Source organism: Haliaeetus leucocephalus, unplaced genomic scaffold, assembly GCF_000737465.1.
Source record: "Haliaeetus leucocephalus isolate CR32 unplaced genomic scaffold, Haliaeetus_leucocephalus-4.0 Scaffold229, whole genome shotgun sequence".
In the NCBI taxonomy this organism is placed as follows: Eukaryota; Metazoa; Chordata; class Aves; order Accipitriformes; family Accipitridae; genus Haliaeetus; species Haliaeetus leucocephalus.
Genome location: NW_010972665.1, coordinates 2,607,107 through 2,628,293, shown reverse-complemented (window position 1 = coordinate 2,628,293; position 21,187 = coordinate 2,607,107). Strand labels below are relative to the sequence as shown.

The following is a 21,187-nucleotide window of genomic DNA, read 5'->3' as shown; positions in this document are numbered from 1 at the left end:
ATTGTGGAAAGTTTGAAAGGCTAAGGAGGTTTCTCCATCTCTGGGAAATACAGAAGCATTTTCAGGTAGAGAGCTCTATCTGATCCTCTCAAGTCTTCCCCTTATTCTTTGTCTCCTCCTCTCCTCAAATAATCCACCAATGGCTGAGATGTTGAATTAGAAAAGAACAGGCTGGACCCTGCCTCCTTTAAGCAAACAGCACTAATGTGCAGACAGAGGTTTTGGTCTCCTTTCATGTGCTGCTCTTCATCACAGAGAGTGTTTGGCTTAAGGAGGTCCTCCTTTTATCCCAGCTGAGCAATATAACACAATTCTTAGGTCTTTCATACACAAACTTGTTTTGGAACAGTTAAGTGCAAGCTTAACACATAGCTTAACGCAAGCTTCTCACACATAGTGATAATGAACTGATGCTTAGAGAAGGAAAGCACAGTTTTTTCCAATTTAGACAGGGACTGTAAACCTGCTGAGCAGATAACTGAAGGGACTGGTCTACCCACAGCACAAAATGAAGGAAGACACTGATAGGTCAAGTGGATCCCTTGGGATCGTTTCCTTGGGTTAGATTACATGTATGGCTTGGAAGTCTTATGTTTCTGAAAGAAAGGAGATAGTGTTTTGTGACAGCTGCATTATATTATCATATCAAATGGATTAGGGTGGCCGTGGAGACTGGAAGGCCTACACAGTTATCACTGATGAGGGAGGTACAGCTGAATAAGTCTTTCACAGAACATATACCAATGTATGTCCAGCGATTGGATGAACATCAACAGATACCATTTTAAATTAGAGAATCCAGCTGCTGCAAGAAAAAAAAAAAGTTGGTAATTATATTTTATGTATGAGGAGAAAGCAGCCACCTTAATGTATCATTGATGTTCTGGTCATGTCTCTAACAACAATATTATGCTCCATTTTCCACTTAAAGCAGAGATTTGACTTCTGTTTACTATGAAAAATATTGTATCCAGACCTTGCATGCTTTGAATGTACTTTCTGAGAGCATACAAGAACTTTATTTGTGAATCCATTGGCAGCTAGGTCCTTTACCACAGATACCAACATTGGCTGTATCCCAACAAACATGTCATAAGTAACTATCATTTAAAATTTGACATTCAGGCTATATTTAAAGATAGAAATTTAAACAAACTATCAATGATTGGTTTATCTAATTATATCTAGAGGGACTGCAGCAGTGCAGGTAGGTCTAATATGGGATTACTAAAATGCTAGTTACCTGTCAGTCCTTGTCTAATCATTTTATAGATTGCAACAGTTTAGCAGTGGGGAAGAAGCTCAGGGACTGTGTTTTGGTTTCTTACTTTTAGATTGACTGTCTCTAATTACATCCCTGTTTAAAAATCATGTGGCTACACCTCCATGGGCCTTTCTTTTCAAATATCCCCCATGCTTCTGCTGCCTTAGCTCCACTGCACAGAGGGAACCTGAGACAGAAACTACAAGTCTGAAAAGGGGGAGAACAGGGAGTAAAATCTCCATCTTTCTCTGGCAGTAAACTCCTATATCAACTCAGGCTGCAATATGCAACTTCACATTAATATAACTCAGCAAATCACCACCTTAAGGGTCTGATTCATCAGTAACGCTCTCATTTCATTATGCTGCTCTGCTGATAGAAAAGGTACACAAATATAGGTTAACAGGTTGGTGCACTGTGGCTGTTTTTCTTATGCTGTTATATTTGTAAATCTGTTCTTAAGAGTCAATGTCAATACAAAATGATTTAAGGTTGATACTAATTGAAAGAGATGGGCATGGCTGTGTAATCCTTGGGTTTCTTGTTTGGAGTCCACGTATGATGCTTTAAAAAAAGCCCTAATAATAATCATGATCCAGGACTAAAATTTACATCAGGTCAATATAGAGTTAAAATCAGGGTATGAACCAATAACTTCAGTATTAAGAACTGCAGGTATGCTCTAAGAATTCTGAAATCCATAAGCAGGAATATAAACTCAGGGTTAAGTTTATATTGAAAAAAATCCAATCACAGTAAGATAAAAGCTAGACAATCAAGTTACTCATACATTAACTCCTACCTGTCATAATAGTATGAACAAAAACATACATGAAAAAAGTCCAATGTCCTGAAAACATAATTCCCAGCTAATCTAGTACCACAAACACTAAAATATTTGAGTCATAACAATGGTTACATAGTTTTACTACAGGGTACCCTATCATTACTATTCTCAGTAGTAGGACTGAGAAGACACCTCCCTGTGACGCTGCTCTTCCATGGCTCTTTTGTGCTGACAGAGGACCAAGTTAACAAAGAGCAACCTACTTCTTACAAATCTTGCAATACACAATCCCTGCTGCCACGTTAAAGTCTAACATAACAATACAGGGAAGCCCAACCTCCTTTCGCTTAGCTCTCCTGCATAAGACTTAGGCATAATACAGTTAATAATGAGAATGCATTCTTAGCCCACCATCTTTTACTCTGTTCTGCTAGAATCCAACGGTTGTTTTAAAACATGGGTACTACTATTAAAAGTTGCTGGAAGTATTCATGCAGTAAGCTGAAAAGATTGACAGTGAATTTTTTTACTTATATAGCAAAGACTAATTTGTATTTTACGCTGTTTCAGCAGTCTTTGACTGTTTTCTTCAAAATCACTGCTCAGTGGCACCATATGGAGCATGTTGAACTTAAGATACCAAGAATGTGTCCAAGATATATCTCACTCCAGTGTGTTAAAACATTCCACCCTGCAGCTGTCATTATAGGAATATAATTCATACCCTAAAGTTTAAAGAAAAACAGTGTAGCTTACTATGCTTACAAAAATACAAGATTTTTTTGGTTCCAAGTAACGGTCAGTAAATGGAGAACAGTTAATCTTAAATACTGCCTTCTTAAATATTTTAAATTTTAACTGATCATGAACTGCTTTAATTCTGCATATTTAAGACTGCAAACAAAAAAAACATGCAAAAGAAATACTAAAAAAAATCTATAGTGAAGGGACTTGTATATCTAGAGTTAGCATAGCCCATCATTACTTTTTTCTTTCCCATTGATTGTATTTCTTTTAAAAATTGATATATGAGATTATGGGGCAAAAACCTGAGCTACACTTTTGGTAATGGCACTGAGCAAGCATATGATCACTGTTATGACATTTCACCTCTCTCTGGTTGTTACTTCCCCAGTCTTTTGTTTGTTATCTCTGTTTAAAATTAAGTTTCTCAGGACACGACATGCCTCTTACTCTGTTTTGTACAGCGTATAGTACTCCAAACACCTTCTACAAAGTTAACTGCTGTAATAATAAGGGTAGGAGATAGGCGAGAAAAAAGAACACATGATGGTTTCTTAGAAAAGTTTTCTTGGGATGGACACATTACTCAAATGGTCAATTTGCAAGCTAGTAAGGCAAGTTACCTTAGAAAAGGACCCACAAAACCATTTTAACATGCCAACTCATATATTCTGTATATGACATGTTTCAGAGGAAAACTATTTTAGAGAATTTGAAAATTTTATTGATACAATTTTTCATATGCCTTTGTAAAGTCAGGAAGTTGTATGACGCACAAGGGAAAATGTTTTAGAAACCTTCTAAGGTTATCCCATAATAGCTTATTGATAAATAAACTCATATGTAAGGCTTAATATCCTGGAGGCCTTGAAGGGCAGGCAGTAAGTTCTGTGTGTCTTGCTGGCAAGCTGGGGATCTCCCCTTTACAATATTGTCAATCTTCCATTTACAGCCATCCAAGGACCAAGGGTATTGATGCAGGCCTGAACATTGCATGCCTTATGTCTCTAGCCAGTATAATATTAGGGAGGCATTTTGTATTTGCAGGGACATTACTGGGAGCAGGAACACAGAAAGGGTTTTCACGGGGTGGTTTATTATAGAAAGACGGCTAGTTCAGAGCATAGAAACTGGCTCTGTTGAGAGAGAACAGTAACTATGCTCAGTAATAAGTACTACTGAAGACCTTGTTACACTTTCCACGTAGCTGAGACAGGCGACATAAGATCCATAGAAGTGTTTGTAAAATGTGGAATTAAAATAGGAAAACATTGCACAGTTATACCAAATTTGCACCCCAGGCTGCTGCTGAGTATGATGTGTTTGATTCCAGAAAAATGGAATGCAAGAAATATACAAGACAAAAAATGTAGTTAAGGAAATGTTATGAAAAGGTAAGCATCGTAACTTGTTATGATCTTGATTTAAATTAGTAACATGGTTTGGACAGATTAGTATAGACAAAATTAGTTACATTTCAAACAGTTTGCAGGATGAGTTGGATATATTTAAAATCTACTTTTGGGAATTCTATCTACATGAAGTACAATTTTTCTTACTCATTATCTTGAACTAGGATTTATTGCAAGAGGTCTTGTTAACAGATGAACAAAACAGTACCACTGAAAACAGTTGTTCAATTCTAATTAAGAAGAACTCATTAGAAAACTTTCCACATGTATAAATTGTAAAATGAGAGAGTTCTAATTATCTGACTAATCTTTCTTGAAAGAAATATCTTTGTTCAAGGACCACAGAACTGGCCATAATGGAGCAGATCAGCACTCTATCTAGTCCAGGGCCCCGTCTTTGGAAAACTGTTATACAGAAAACTGCAGGAAACTGAAAGTTTATAGAACAGTCTGGTTTCCTGTAAACTCTCATTAAAGAGTTGGCTTTTACCCTGAAAAATAAGTGTTAAAGGATATTAACTGTGGATAGTCATATTGTCTAATTATCCAATTCTCCTCATCTACCTAACACTCAAAATCATTACTGTATCATTGAACATACAGATTTTGAAATAGAAAAATTAGGGGGTTTGCTTTGTGTTTCATTACATGAGATACAATTCTAAAAACTGTTACCTTAAACAATAGCCACAAGAAAGAATGTCTGCATAATTTACTCCTGAATTAAGCATCCTCCTGGGGTGATAACATTCCTTGTTAACCTATCGCGTATTATTCTCTCAGTCTAGATCTACCCAAATGCCCCCCAAAGTAACCAACTTCTGTTAATTTATGTTGCAGTATTCTATACAGTGCACTTTTAAGTTCCAAATAACAAGAAAGCGAAACTCTAATTTAAGAATAGTAGAGATGAAGGTTGATTAAAAAGAGATAATTGACATTTAACTTTGTAAAAAAATGAGCTCCATTGGTAGAGGTGCAAAACGAATAGGTATGCTTTGAATGAAGTCTGTTACAAGGAAGATCCCCCCCTAAAATACTTAATATCTTTACCATAAATTAAAAGATAACTTAGGGATGACTTACGTTGTCACTTCCATGCCAGATTAAAAATTATCCCAAGAACACAGCTGAAGATGATGTTACACTAAATGCTTTGATCTTGATTTTAGCTTGCTCTACCTGAAATATATACATGCACCACTCATCCTGGGACACAAAGTTCTTGTATGAAATATGAAAGAAACTCAACTGCAAGTAGAGTTAATACAGACTCCTGAAACTTATGGTTTCCATGGTGTACTCTGCATAATGGGTCCCCCTCCCACCAGTGCTACCCTTTATAATGCTCATACGTGTGTCTACCCACCCCTCAGATAATGCATGTTCAGAGATGGGCTACAACTGGCCAGCATAAGGCTATGTGCTTCTTCAGTTCTTTTCACCAGTTTAGATTCTAGAAGAGATGAATTTGGTTCCAGATGATAAGTGTTCTTTTTTGAGCAGTTAGATTCAGTACTTTGACTCATTATCCTAATTCATATATACCGAGATGCAGCTCCATCCAAATCTGGCATTTACTTTGATGTTCAAATCAAATGCACAGTGTTTGGCAACTATATGTGCAGAATTTAAATTGACCGATCCATTTATCTGAAACTGGTATGTGTCCAAGACCACTCACAGATGTATCTACTGGTCTAGTAGAAATTCCAACGAGAGGAAAAAGACATGTTAATTATAGCTGCTCCAAAAAGACATATATATTAAATATTGTGTGCATTGAGACCATCTGACTGCCCATACACAGAGATCATACATGTTTCAAAAAAAGTTAACAAAAAACTTCAGGTGAACTGATGGTGAAAGATACCTGCAATTCCATGAAATTTCAGCTATTTTTCCAGTTGCAGGAACATCTTCCTTTCAGAGCAATCAGAACTGCCCCAACAACACAATTTATGGCTACAACTTCATTTCTCCTGAAAATTCTGGTTCTTTTAAAAAAGAAAGAATGTTGTACAACCTGGAGAGGTCAACGGTCTGACTAGACAAGATAAAAATGCCCTGGTCTCTCAGAGGAATTCCAGAGCAGAAACACCTTTTGTTAAAAGAGATCCTGAAGAGGACCTAGTTCTGAGAGGTCTCTCACCTGCCAGGAACCAAAGATACTGATAATAGCTTGGCCTCTCAGAATTACAAAAATAGGATCCTTCAGAAGGACAGCCACAGAGAAAAAAAAATAAGCATGCTGTTGATTGGCACCTGCAGACTGGCTTAGACTCAAAGGATGATAACATCAAGATGAAGAAGCAGAATTTCTCAATAAAAACAATGTGTTTCCCCTGAACCAATCCATCAATCTTCAACATCGGAAAAATTTGAAATAAAACTCCTAACTCTAGGAATATTTGGAACATCCTCAGATAGCCTGTTCAACTAGTAAGGCTTGAAAAGTATCACTAAGAACAGATTAGCTGGGGATCCTAAGGATCTTCCATTGGAATGTGTACCACTTTCCCATTGCTTTCAAGTGAGCTTCTCAAATGCTAAAGGTTTTTGCTTATTGACAAGGAAAGCCCGTGGCCTTATGGAGCAGCGAGAACCAGCTGGCTCCGAGCTCTAAGGCTTGGACCAGAAGGAGTTGCTGATGGCTGCTTCCTTTGTAAGGGTGGTGAGGAAGTCCTTCTCCTTAGCTGTGGTTGGGAAGAAGAAACTTGTGAAACTGCTGCCTCTGAATGAAATAACTTGAGGATGATGAATACAATTGTTTGTTGAATTCCAAATTCAGAGTAGTGGGTCCCCCTCTACACAGCTAGAAACAACCAAGAAACAGACAGGTTTATATATTTCAAAATTTCTACCATCCCAGCCATTAGACTGCTACAATTCTTTCCTTTAGAGGAAAGCTCCTTCACCTGGAAACTACTTTAGCATGGGAAGCAAACTGACTCATATACGCATGTTTCCCTAATGTGACTGCATATGTTGCTGGTTTTGACATGGAATATAAGGTGGCAGATGAGGGTCTGAGGACTTAATGAGCAACATTTTGACATTGTTACTTATCACGTTTGTGCTGGCAGTACTTTTACTACAGTAAAGGTTTAGTAGATCATTTCTGTGGAGAATTAAAAAAAAAAAAAGTATAGTGACCAGGACAGATGAGTTCTGTTAACTTAGAACAAAAACCTATAGCAAAGCAATTTCTCCACATTGCTTCCCTTGGAGGTCAATATTTAAACAAATGGTATTGTAAGTCAGAATATGACCACTAAACCTCAAAATATAGCTTAAGGAGACACTTTCATGTGGCTGCAAAATTATCACCCAAAGGCTGTTGTAAATGGGGTGGCTTATGTTTATAAATAAGGCAAGGTTTTAGGGATCAATTAATACCTTTGGGAAAACCATGGATGCTTTTATGTATCTTTCACGTACTTTAGGTATGCTGCAACTGTATTCTTTTCTACTCCTTTTCCAAGCTCTTCTCCTAAGCTTCTGACAACTCTTTCAAAAACTATTTAGAAATTAATAAAATATTTTTGCAACCCTTACATATATTTATGAGCCATTGCATATGCTTCACAATATAGTGCACACTTAGCTTTCCTTTTAATGCCATTTATAGGAGGGACAAATTATGTTTTAATTGTATAATTAGTAAATTTAATCCATGAAAATGCCCAGTATTATCAGGTCTAATGTCTTAACTCTAAATTCTAATTAAGAATTAAAATACAGATTTTAATCAATAACAGTTTAGCAGAAGTCAGTTCTAAATACTTTCAACATATCTGCCAATGCATGAAGGAAAAATCTTTTTGCATTGTTTACTTACACATAGCACCTTTTTAGTGGTCTTAAGAAAACATCAGTGGGTTACATTTATTCTTATAAAATCTACAAACAGTAGGAATCCCAGTGACAGAAGATTATATAACTAGTTGGAAAGAAAAAAGGGTTCAAATGCCTAGTTTTGCTCTTCTTTGTTGAAGAAAGTCAGAAAAATGAGACTACTTAATAGATTTCTAATCAGATGTGAAACTCTCTTGAAGGAATAAAAATATTATTTGAGGAAGGTGTTGATAGAGAAAGATAACATGAGAAAAGAAACAGGGTTGAAACAGTAGTTTTGAAAAAATAGTGCTACATAATAGTACAGAAAAATATGTTAACATAATAAAGATATTGCCAATTCTATGCCAAACCCCCTAAACTATGTTTTCAAACTGTTTCCTTATAAAACAGTTTTAAAAACAAAAATCAAAAGCCATTCTAATGCACTTTCAACGTACTTTTGTACAACTACACATTTGCACTTTGTACATATTTTTCTTAAGCAGCTTCAGTATTAAAATAATTACTAAAACATTTGCACTCACACAGAGAGAAAAACACATCTACTTTTAGTCTCTGCTTTCGTTATGGTATACTGTGTATTTTCTTGAAAAGTTTAGTTTAGAGTAGGTTAGAGCAGCCTCCAGACCTACAATATATGATCACAGGGTTTTAACCACTATCACAGACTTACTACTGGCTCGTTGACTATCCTTCCCTTTTCTTCTCTTTCAAGTACCCTTTATTCGGACTCAAATTTGTAAACACAGGAAGCACCAATACATACTTCTTAGGCAAATACAAGCTCTTCTATAGAAAAACCTCTGTCCAAGAACTTTACAACATAATAACATTCATCTAAATACCTGCAGATAAAACTGTATCAAGTGGCTGCATATATAACGTAAGTCAAGATTAAAAAGGATATTGCTGTAAATACTATACAACAGAAATAAATTTTTTAAGTCAGACAATGTCCCCAGCTGTGTTTCTTTCCTATATTGCTTGGGAGACCCAAACAATATAGACTGGTTAGATCAGATGAAACAGAGAGGTTATCAGGCTTTCTTTTTCAAAGTCCTCTGTATGACCATGTATTACCCTCTCATCTAGTCAGATCTAGTGACCATGTTGCCCGGTGTCCTGGTTTCAGCTGGGACAGAGTTAATTTTCTTCCTAGAAGCTAGTATAGTGTTATGTTTTGGATTCAGTATGAGAAGAATGTTGATAACACACTGACGTTTTCAGTAGTTGCTAAGTAGTGTTTAGAATAAGTCAAGGATTTTTCAGCTTCTCATGCCCAGCCAGCAAGAAGGCTGGAGGGGCACAAGAAGTTGGGAGGGGACACAGCCAGGACAGCTGACCCAAAGGAGTATTCCACACCATGTGACATCATGCCCAGTATATAAACTGGGGGGAGCTGGCTGGGGGGGGGGCGGAAATCACTGCTCAGGAACTAACTGGGCATCAGTTGGCGAGCAATTGCATTGTGCATCACTTGTTTTGAATATTCCAATCTTTTATTATTATTATTATCATTTTATTATTACTATCATTATTAGTTTCTTCCTTTCTGTCTTATTAAACCATTCTTATCTCAACCCACAAGTTTTACTTTTTTTTTTTCCCCCCCAATTCTCTCCCCCATCCCCCTGGGTGGAGAGGAATGAGCGAGCAGCTGTGTGAAGCTTAGTTACCAGCTGGGGTTAAACCACGACACCTGGGAAAGCTGGACTGCCTCAGTGATTCGATAGTAACCTAGCCCACAGAACTCATTCTTGCTATGGACATAAAATTTGCTAAATCTGACTAAAGGGGGCAGATGAGACTATGTGATGAGGGCAGGTGAGAGAAGTCTGCATGAGCTCACATTTAGATGTTATCCATGGGGATAACATGGCACTGCAGCCTTATAATTCACTGTAAGGACTGTAACAGGAGGAGAATCGCCTGTGTGTTTTGGCCTAAAAGGCTTTAGCATGATCTAACAATGCTCTGAATCAGAAACTGGCTACATCTGCCCCAAACAGGGCTTGAAACGTGGAGTCAGTGAATAGACCTTAGCTAGATTGGAAAACAAAACCTTTATTGAAACCTATGTATTTTACCTGCATTGTTATCTGCAAATATCTCTGTGAAATTAAATTATTCTGGATTTACACTGTTTTAAAGACGTTTTTGTGAACATTTCTGCCTTCATTCTTCTAGTTTTAATCAACTGTGTAACTAAATTTTATTCATACTCCTATTTTTGCAGCTCTTACATTATATATTTGTATTATATTATATGTTTTTGCCCTAGTACTCTGATTATTGAAAATGCATATGCAGTTCACCTTTAAAAGGCTTTCAGAGACATATATTACTATTACACTAAAAACTGAACACCAAATTCTGCAGGTCTCTTCCTCCAGACAGGTGAGTTTTGTCCTAGATGTATCTAGCAGCTGACAACATTTCAGGACACTAACTGAAGAAAAAGTTAGAACTTGATTTTGCTTGTTCCTGGCTCTACTCTTGCTGTATGACCTTGGGCAAATAACCTCTCAATTGTCCACCTGTAAAACAGACAAGATTACACACCCACCTTATTGGTTTATTCTGAGCTTTAATGTTTATGAAGTGTTATGAGACGCTCTGGGAAGTGCTACAAAGTGAAAAGGGTTATCAATCATCGTCAGTAAAACACAAGCTGCTGAAATACAGTAAAATCTGCCTTCCCTTCTTGCAGGACATGTTCTGTCTTGTGCTATGCTCTCTCCAGTATTCACAGTCTTAAAAGTATCTCAACACTGCATAGCACAAGGAAGGATAAATATCCCTAAGCATTCTGAGAGACTACCACAAAATATTTTTAGTCTTAAGAAGTGAAGAAAGTTGGAAAGTATAAGCTTCTCTTCTAAATACCTGCTTGTTTTCTGTAACAGGAAAAAAGAAAGCCATTTTTGAGATAGAATTCTGAAAGTGCTTAAATAGCTAGACATTAGCTGAAAGCAGCACTAAGTATAAATTTAAATACTTGGCTCTTGATTTTCCTTTCATTCATAATGTACTAGGTAAACTTTATACTAGGTAAACCAAAATAATTACTTGCTTATTACTCATGAATTTCAGTGCAGCAGCTGAGACAATGTAGATAAATAAGATGATTAATTGAAACAGAATGAATCACAACAAAATATGTTTTTGTATAAGGTATGATTAACTCCACAGTGATTCATATCATTTCAGATAACAGGGCTTTTATCAAAGACGGCTGCAAGGTTGGGAAATGATTTAAAAGCATTTTATCTTAGAGAGCCACTGCAGTTCACAAGGGAGGGGGGGGAGGAAGAGTAGAGATATGGAGAGGCACATTCAGTGTCTGCGCCTGAAAGAGCCCTGGGCTGTTTCAGCATCCTTCCCACAGCACATCTTTACAACATGCCATTGACATTATCAACCTCCCTTGTACTAGAGACCCTCTCATTCTTCAGTTGGCCACAATTTATTAGATATTCCAATACTGAGAAAGTTAATTCTATGAATTAAGCAGCAATATTACAATGCCATAGCTTTCCCATAATTGAAACCACAACACCTGCACCAGGAAATAAGTGTCAAAATTCTACAAAGAGATCAAAGAAAAATAATATTTATTTTTCCTCTATTCAGAATTACAATTTTTAATTCCCAGGCTCCCTCCAAAGACTGCAGAAATCTTAAATGTAGGATTTATAAAAAGAAATTGCTGTTTACTGCAGTTTAGAAAAGCAAACACCAGCAGCTGCTGACCTTAAAAATCTCTACCTGTTGAAATAGAAGAGAAGATGAGATGTCTCCTTACAAAATTTTTTCCCATGTGTATTTAATAAACTGGGTCAGAATATCTGACTATGATTTTTAACTTAACTGCAGATTCCCTGTAGGAGACTGTGCAAACCTCAGTCTCTCACTCAGCGTGCGAAATGAAGATAATTACCCTCACCTGTGGGGCAAGTTTCTGAGAACTGAAAGCATAAGGAAAAGGAAAATACTGGCATATAAATTGAAATGCAAAACACTGACACCCAACTTAATTTCATTTAAGATGATTAATGTTTCTGAAAACTTAATTCAAAATGAGTAAAGATGTAGAGCTGAAGGTAAAGGTTGAACTCATACGGAAGATAGCTTGCAAACAACCACTGACTGAAAATAACCCGTCAATATGGACCAGTTCCAGTAAGCTAAAAAGCAAGAATCAATGTCTCTTAAGGGCTTTTTACATAACATACATGCAAGTTAGCAGTACAGTAAAATGAGCCTCTTCAAGATACTCAGTTTCAAATATGATCTAGTGTTTACTTTCTACTAATAATTCGATACATTAAAAAATAATTTTAAATGCTTACTTGAAAATACTTCAAACATAAACATAAATTTGGTGATATTTATGGCATGACCAGCCATCCTTTGCTATGTTCCTTACTTCTTGGCCCCATGTGATACAGAGGAACAGGCTGAAATGTTCGTCTCCCTTTCATTATTTCTTGAAAGTCAAACTGTATGTCCCTTCCTCCACACACCAAATTACATTTGCCACCCGACCTTCTCCTGTCCCTTACCTCTTAATTGTTTCCTCAGAATCAGACAATTCACTGTTGTGAAAGGACATTCAGGTAGTGTAGAAAACTACCTGCTAGGTCTATAAACAGTAGCAACTACACTGGTGTAAATTCAGATCAATTCAGTTATGCCATTATGAATGCACACTAGTTTAAAAAGAATCACCATGAGGCTCATTTATCTTACAAAAGTGATTATGTCTCATTCAAGATTCTTGTGAGCTGTGGGCAGGTTCCTAAGCCTGCAGGTATCAGTTGGGTCCCAGGTGATAATCCAGTGGAGGAAATTTGCAGGCAGGACTGAAGGTTGTCGGTAGTGTCATATCTTAATGTAATATATCAAAGTACATAGAGTGAAAGTTGTTTACAAACATGCATTATAGGTTATAGAAAGGGAATAGACCAATTTGTTTGGAAACTGTCATTTAGGTGTTGACCATGGTTTTATGCCAGAAAAATTAGCAGCATTTCCATTCGCTCCCCTAGTTAAAATAAGCACAAAACTACAGACAGACTGCAAGTTCAAAATCAGGAGCATGTTAACCACTGTTATCAGTTTTAGATTTATTGTTTTTCCTTGCCATTAAAGAGAATTTTCCATGTCATTAAAGAGACTTGCCTCTATAAAGGCTGTGTCCAAACCACATATATTTGCAGGGATGCTTATGTTAGTATTTGATACCTCACTTGAAAATATTTTAAATTAAGGAGGCACAATATACCATTTTGATATAATTGTAAGATGAAATGATGACAAGACCCGTTTGATATCTTATTGCATACAAAGGCACCTGTCTTTTTAAAATCTCAGGATTCATAACTCCAGAACCACCACTAAAGATATTGTCATTGCTTTTTAAAAGATAGAAGTCTTGCACGCAACCGTCTTTCTTTTCAGCACATTTGCTGTCACACCAGCATCAATTTCCCAAGGCGCTTGCAGAAGCATCTGTCTTTGCAGAACTTCAGCTTACAATCCTGTAATTAATTTGTTCAGAGACTGGGTGTTTAGAAGTAACAGCTCTTTACACTAGAGAGGAAGAGGATCTAATTTCCAAGAATAATTGTTTTCGTAGTTTTCTTTATTATATTCGTGCTTTAGAAAAATCCATGATTTCTCTTCTATATAACCTCCTCAACTTCTACTGATCGCTGTAGACTGTATACTGCAAGCTATATTCTTTGGTTACATTTCTTGTTGTAAAGCAATAGATGAAGAGCTCAGCATGTCTGTAAATCTAAAGTTTCTAAATTCTAAAATTTCTCAGCAATGCCCTGCCTACAGGAAGAGAACCCAGAAGATCTTTACAACATCAATATCTTAATAAATATTCCTCTGAGTCATGAATGACTGCCATATGCAGGGATGAATCATGTGAAAGCTTTGTAGCATCCCCTGAATTCTGAAAACCTCCACAGAAAAGAAACTGCTATCCAGCTGCACATCCAAAATACACAGACCGTTCCCCCCAGAAGTAGTTCCTTCCCTGAGGAGATGCCATTGTAACACACATCTTTTGGGGAGACTGGAAATTGAGTTCAGATTCCTGTGCCCATTATCGACTTTGATGGGTCAAGTATATCAGAGACATCAAGCTTTAGCCCTAACTGGGAAAGCGGAAAGAGGTCTGGGAAAGAAATATATGCAAATTTAGGCTCCTTTACTTCCCTAGTGTAATTGCTGAGTAGGAAACATTCCACAACACTGTGTAGAGGTGTAATTTTAAAAGCTTTCACTCCTTTGACCATTCTGTTACTGAAAGTTACTTTGAGTTGTAAAATATGTACTCTAAGGTGAGCTTTTACACACGAATTAAGCAGCAACTTGTGACAAAGCAGTTATCATCAGGAGATAATTGACCTTATTTGAGAGTTAAGCATCCTGAGGCAAAGTAGAGTGTGCTTAATCCTGGCAGGTTAATTATCCAGTGATTACGGTAGCTTGCAAGGTATTATTGCTAAGAACAATTTGCAAAATGACACTATTAAAAAAAACTTAATTTAATAAAAATTAAAAGCAATGACAATAATCAAGTTCTCCAGTCATGTATTGCTAGATAATGACTGCAGAATGGCCCTAATCGGTTAGCAGCAATGAACTTATAATTATTCCTATTCTGAATGTTCTGTACTAAATTTATTATATGAAGTACAGTTAATAAGTATCAAAAATCCCAGGCAAGATGTTTGGCTAGTTATAAAAGGGATTTAAACAAATGATCAAAACACCAGTGGTCACTGAGGAAATGCTGAAACCGATACATGTACTGAGTAGTTATCCCAGCATTCGGTGTCTCCACTGCAGTTAAGGGTGTGCTGGCATTCACATTCTAAACTAGAACATTTATTCTGAGAGGTTTATAACTTGCCCATTTTAATTACCATCTGGATGAAACTTGAAATAACCAATCTCCATTCAGATGTAAATTTTTAAGTAGAAGATGTAATTTAAAATCAATTTGCCAATTGTTTTTAGTTTAGGAATAGCAGCAATTTGGAATTTTGCTGCTCTTGGATGTTTTTGCATTACTCAAAAAATAAACAGCTCTGCTTAACAATAAAATTGTATCGGTCTATAATGTGGAGCGAAGATAAATATAGGGAAGAATAAAAATTATGTCTAAGAGTTATTGTTTGTACTAATAAATTAACAACCACACCGCTTAGTATGCCTTGCTTAAATGTTAACTTATGCACTTTCAGTATTTAACTAAACTAGCAAAACTGATGGAAAATGTAGCAAAAAGCAAAAGGAAGTCACAGTAAATGGGCAAAAATTTGGTGTTGGCTAGCTGAAGCGATTCATTGCCCATCAAGGCATATATAAACACAAAGAAGTCCTGAATGTACTTTTAGATGAAATGAATATAGGAGAAAAAAAGCAATAACAAAAACAAAGGAGGAAGCTACTAGAAGGCAACAAATGTCAGAATGAGCTTCTCTTGAGTTTTGCAACTACTCTTTACCACAAACCATATGCAGAGAGCAGAAATACTGACAATCACAAGATACAGCAGCTACTAAAAATTAGAAGCACACCATGCCAAGAGTGTGGTTTCAAGTCACACAGAAAGACAAGAGAATAAACCACTGCAAACAGCATTTCAACAACTCAAAATCAGCAATGGCCAGCTTATCTATCAGAAAGCGAAGACTAAAAAATGACCAGGGTTTCAACTGATTAGTGTAAGTAACAAATCATAAGTGGCTGGTACTCTGAATATATATATGTCCTACTGCCAATTTTAAGGATGATCTTACCCTGAAAGATACCAAAATGCTTCAGAATTTATACACAGAAAATGCAGGGTGTCTTTCAACTTTAATACACACAACAGTCCTATACAATATTTTATGACAGCAGGTGAATAATACCATAGCAAACTGAAATGGCAGGGGAAATTAAGGTAGTCTGAATATAATTTCTAAAATTGGAATGTCGCCAGTACAGTGGACTGTTGCTTATAAAGAGCACAAATACACAAAAAGTAACAACCTATGTTTTATCTTCTGAAAAACAGCATCTAATGAACCACTGTGATCTGAATTCTCCTAATAGGTCAATGGGACAATATTTATATAAAAGACCAGCAAGGTTTAAGCCCAGAAGTTTCTATGAAGCCCTTCCACCCAAACATTGACTAGACTTGGTATTACTTAATTTGTGAAATCTGGCAAGATTTTTTTGTTGAGATTATACTGTTATTTAATCAAAATATTCAGTAGCATCTTTGTGAGGACTGTATAGTTAAAGACAGAATAAAGGTAACAATTGGCAATAGCAGCAAAATGTCTGGAAAATACTTCTGTATCGTTAACTATAGTTAAAAAGGTTTTCCTTATCCTACTGCATCTAAAAACATAGCAATTTTCTTCATTTTAAAAATACTATTTTGGTTTAGAAGTCCTGTACCTGTAACAATGCTAGCCCCTAATGTGGACAACAGTGTAAAAACTGACTTGTGTTGGTGCAACTCCCTGTGTCACAATCAGGAATAACCACCAACAGGAATAAGTCGCTTTTCCAGAATTTTCCTGTACTAATGTAGTTACCTTGAGAGACAAGCCCACACTCCATTTATGTGTGTCACACTTTCCAAGGCTTTTTTTAACTTTTTTCTGCTGAGCAAACTAATAAATATTTAAAAGCACTTTCTGAAGTGGAAAAAAAAAATCAAAAAGTGATAGCACTACCATGAGTGAAATTTTAATTCATTTGGTCTATCACCATGGACTTCCAGGCAGAATTGGTCCATCTACCATAAAATCATTGAGAACCTTCTAAACTAATTAACTGTTTCTTAGTTTTCTCCTCAAAGAGTCTTCTTCATCATGCACGTGGACAGTTATTACAAAGCAGCCAATGTGTTGGATATTTTCTCTTTTAACCTAGAGTAAATTGTTCACGTGTCTCTACACTAGAATGAACAAGTTGTAAAACTCTAACAGGCCAAGTGACATCTCTGGCATGTACTGAAATATCACAGTCCTGTGACTGTGGATTTCATTTTCTAGTGACACTTCACATGGTCAGTCTCTCTCCATAAATAATGGAGAACCAAGAAGCAGGCTCCTAGACACAAACAGCTAGGTGCAAGAGATATAAATACTTTAATTGCTTTCTTAAGACTCACCGTCTCATTTCCAAAAAGGACGTCAACATAAGGCATGACTTTCATCATAGGCTCTTTGTAGAACTGGCTAATAAATGGTGCAGAAAGATTCAAGCTGAAGATCTTGTTGTTTGCAGAAGCCTGAGCAGCCACTTTTAATACTGCTTCTGGTGACACCGTCAGGAAGAATCCCTGCAAGCATCCAAACAAATCAATGTATGTTACTAATTTCACATTAGGAACCACATGAAGTATGCTGCTTCCAAGTCTCCTCCAACCCACCTTTGCCACACCCGTGCACAGATAAAAACTTCTGGATAATACTGCCTTTCCATTAAGGTATTATGAAGGTGACAAAGATTCTGCATATGCCTAGAATCACAGCCCTCCAAAATTAAACATAACTCCCTACCTCCGCATTCCATGTAGTACACTTTCCCACAGCAGCTGAGACTAATGTTTGTATTTTAAAAGGTGATATAATGCTAAACACCCCTTTTTAGTAACAGAGTCAATCAGATTGTGCTGCTTAATTCCAAAGTTCAGTACGATGGCTCTATACACAGCTAGGAGATTACTGAAATCCCTTGCCTGAAAAATTATTACCTTGTTTATAATAAATATGTTGAGTGTGCTGTCATTGTAGTAGTTGTTACTGTTTTGCAGGAAAAACCTAGGTGTTTTCACCTTTCTGTACATGTAATTTATTTCCCCCCTTCCCAAAAGTATTGTTCTTTATTCTGAATATGAACATTCAAGTATCAATTGTGAAACCAAACAAACAGAACTCAACCAGAAATTACTATGTGTCTACTAAATTGTGGATGCCTATTTCACCCCTGTAGGAAGCACAGTTCAAGGCTGCCATTTTGAGTTTAGCATTACAGATGGTTACCTCAACCGCACATGTTCCAGGATTTATGTAAAGATCCCCTACAGTTTCATTAATCTACTAATTAGACAAAAGCTTAGCCTTTACACTAATTAAACAAATTTTGTATGTTTCACTTTTATAATCCTAAAAGCAATTTCACTGTTCTCAAAACTTAGTGAGTAATAGTAATTTTCAAGCAAGAGCAGCAAGTGTTAAATTTAAGGCCAGAGATAATGTCTAAGGCACAGTAACAAACAACTTTGAGGGGGGTCTGATAAATAAGACAGCATGTCAGTCCTATCTGTAACATCACCACCATGACACTCTAAAACGTATAATGGTGATACAGTCTTATTTTCCAGTTTTTATCCATATTATTATGTCTTTGGATCATGGAATATCTGTATTTTCATCCTGCATGCTTCAGCTAACAGATCATCTTAGGCATTCTACTCACTAGAAAAAATAATATAATGAAGAGTCTACAGATTAAAAATGACTTAGAAAGTCTTTCTATTTATTTCTCCTTACTCCACGCTCTCCAGTCTAACAAATACATGAGTGATTTCAAAATCTGGGCACGATTCACTACATGACAATAAAAGTCCAAAGGGTGCAAGGATGCCTTACATGTTGTGGAGTTACTCAGTACCTTGAACGACTGGAAGCCTGTAAACATTCAAGCTTCTTTGCTATTTTTACATTCTGAAGAATTAAAATGAACAGTTTATATAACATCTCGTCTCCATAGCAATCTCTACAATCTTTTAGTTTTTCATTTAATGAACAGAGTTGGATTTTTAAAAAACTGTTCCAAACACAAAATAAAAACCTTTCAAGGCTAACATGTTGCCAGTTGTGGATAAATCACAGATTCCTATACAGTGGTCTACGTAAATAGTAACCTGGTCAAATAATTAGGCTTCTTACCAATTTTAGGCTGAAAACTTCATCTGAACTAAAATACATCTGACTGTAATTTAAGGTACAGAACACTATCCCCGTGAGATCTAACTCAGGCCTGCATCCAACTCCCTTTTCCTTGAAAAGGCAAGATAAAAGTACTGAGATGCAGATAGGAGAGCTTGCTTTTCAGATCCTGCAAAGTAAAGGCCAGGAACTCTCAAAGGCTACAGCTCTGTCTTCTGGGTTTCCTAAAAATCACTTTGCCATTTAATTGCATTCTTCCAACAGTTTTTTATATTTTTATTTAAATAACTATTTGACATTAAAAAATCTAGAAATTAAAAGTTGTGTGTATGAGAACTCTTTGCCAAGTATAACATTTCTTTGCAAAAAAAAGTTATAGCAATACAAAAAAAGGTTGTAGCAGTACAATTCACACAGTGGAATTAAAGTAGGAAGAAAATGTATAAAATCTGAATTGAACAGATTTGGGTTTAAAGAAACCTAACTAGACCTCCCCTCCTTAAGTATTTAAATTGAGATTGTCTCTATTTTTAGTGGAATTCCAATTACAGCTATGGCCAGTATAGTTACAGGAATCCAGCTTCCTAAATCTGAATTACAACTAGATAAGCCACAGACCATGCTACTGGAGCATGCTGCAATTTTGTACAGGAATAAACTCCACTAAAACAAACAGGTTTTCTTATATCTCACTGGGATTCACAGCAAAGTCACTCTGTGGCTTCCTTAGAAGCACAACCTGCATGCTCTTGCAGCTGCCACTGCTTTTCCTCCAGACAGATATATACAAAGGAATGCTTAAGTCAACTACTCCTCCTACTCTAACAATTAACTGTTAGCCAACATCAGCACTGAGTGTGAGAATAAGTGTATCTCGGTATCACTGGTATAAAAGACTTGGTATTTCACTAGCAAGAAGTCCTATTCCCACTAACAAGAAAGTTAAGAGACCCCTCAGAAGATATTCTATACCCACCTACACACCTCAGTCTACTTCTGAGAGTTTTGGGAACCTTTTTACCCTCAAAACCCAAAGGTACCTTAAAACCATGAGGAAAATATCTGTAATCAAAGGATGAGACACTTAGTTAATATACAGAAATTCCAAAAGCCTGAGAAACTTACGTTGCATATGAAACAAAATTATTGTGTATGTATCTATCTTTGTGAAAGAATGTTGTACGTACAAGGGCATATGATAATTGGTCAGTGCAGTTAAAGTAAGTGAAAGGCAGCAATATTGTACTAAGAAAACCTATTAAACATTAAAGGCTGTCGTACATACTAGCAGCACACAGTATTCCTTTGGCATGCACTGACTGAGACTGAGTATACCAGATGCTACCGCTTCATGATGTGCCACTATTTTCTGCTGCTCAAAATGTAATGAGCCTCTTTCCTATGCCAGGAGGAAGGTACCATTGTACCACAAGCCAGTGAGGAAGGCTGAACTAATACATACACCAGGAAAATAGGATGATAGACTGAATTATTTATATGTATGTTTGTATGTATACATGCCCAAAACACAACAATATTTTTCTTATGCACTATAAGCAGTCCTTCTGTTTAGATAAAGTCCTTTGGTGGAGAAAAACATTTTCCTTGTGGGAGAAAGAGAAACAAGAAGGAAGAAATAAGAAAAACACATTTGTGTATTGCAGACACATGGCTATGGGAGATACAGCAGCTTGTTTGTAACTTAAGAGCTTTTAAAATTCAATATTAAGATGCACATGACAGCAGTAGACAAAATCAAGAGAGAAAATCATATTAATCTCACTTATACAATATTCAGGAATTCTTTGATACACCTTTGATGCACAGGGTACTGTGAATATAGGGTAGTCTTTTACACTCAAGTCTTTTTTTAATAGACACTAGCATTACTGGAAGGATTTGGTGGGTTTACACACAAGCGATGTGTCTTTGCAAGTCACCTCTCTCAATTTTATCACACTCAGACCCAAAAGGTTTCTTCTGACCTACACTAAGCTCATACAGCACTAGCTATAGCAGATGTGAGGGCAGCAAATTAAGGGTGTCAAAAGTGTCAGCAGCACAGAATCAGAGAGTGTTGAAGCACCTCACGAAGCAAGAACAACTCTGGCTTTGGCAGAAATAGTTCTGTATAATG

At 36.5% G+C, this 21,187-nt stretch overlaps 1 protein-coding gene across 3 annotated transcripts in view; it reads right to left on the bottom strand.

The window, feature by feature from the left end:
* ADK (adenosine kinase) overlaps positions 1-21,187 on the bottom strand; it is a 296,805-nt gene that overhangs the window by 65,362 nt on the left and 210,256 nt on the right. For all 3 annotated transcript variants that reach the window (XM_010567786.1, XM_010567787.1, XM_010567788.1), the window contains one exon: positions 17,268-17,438. In XM_010567786.1, the coding sequence (XP_010566088.1) occupies positions 17,268-17,438 (171 nt within the window). The remainder of the gene's footprint in view (positions 1-17,267; positions 17,439-21,187) is intronic.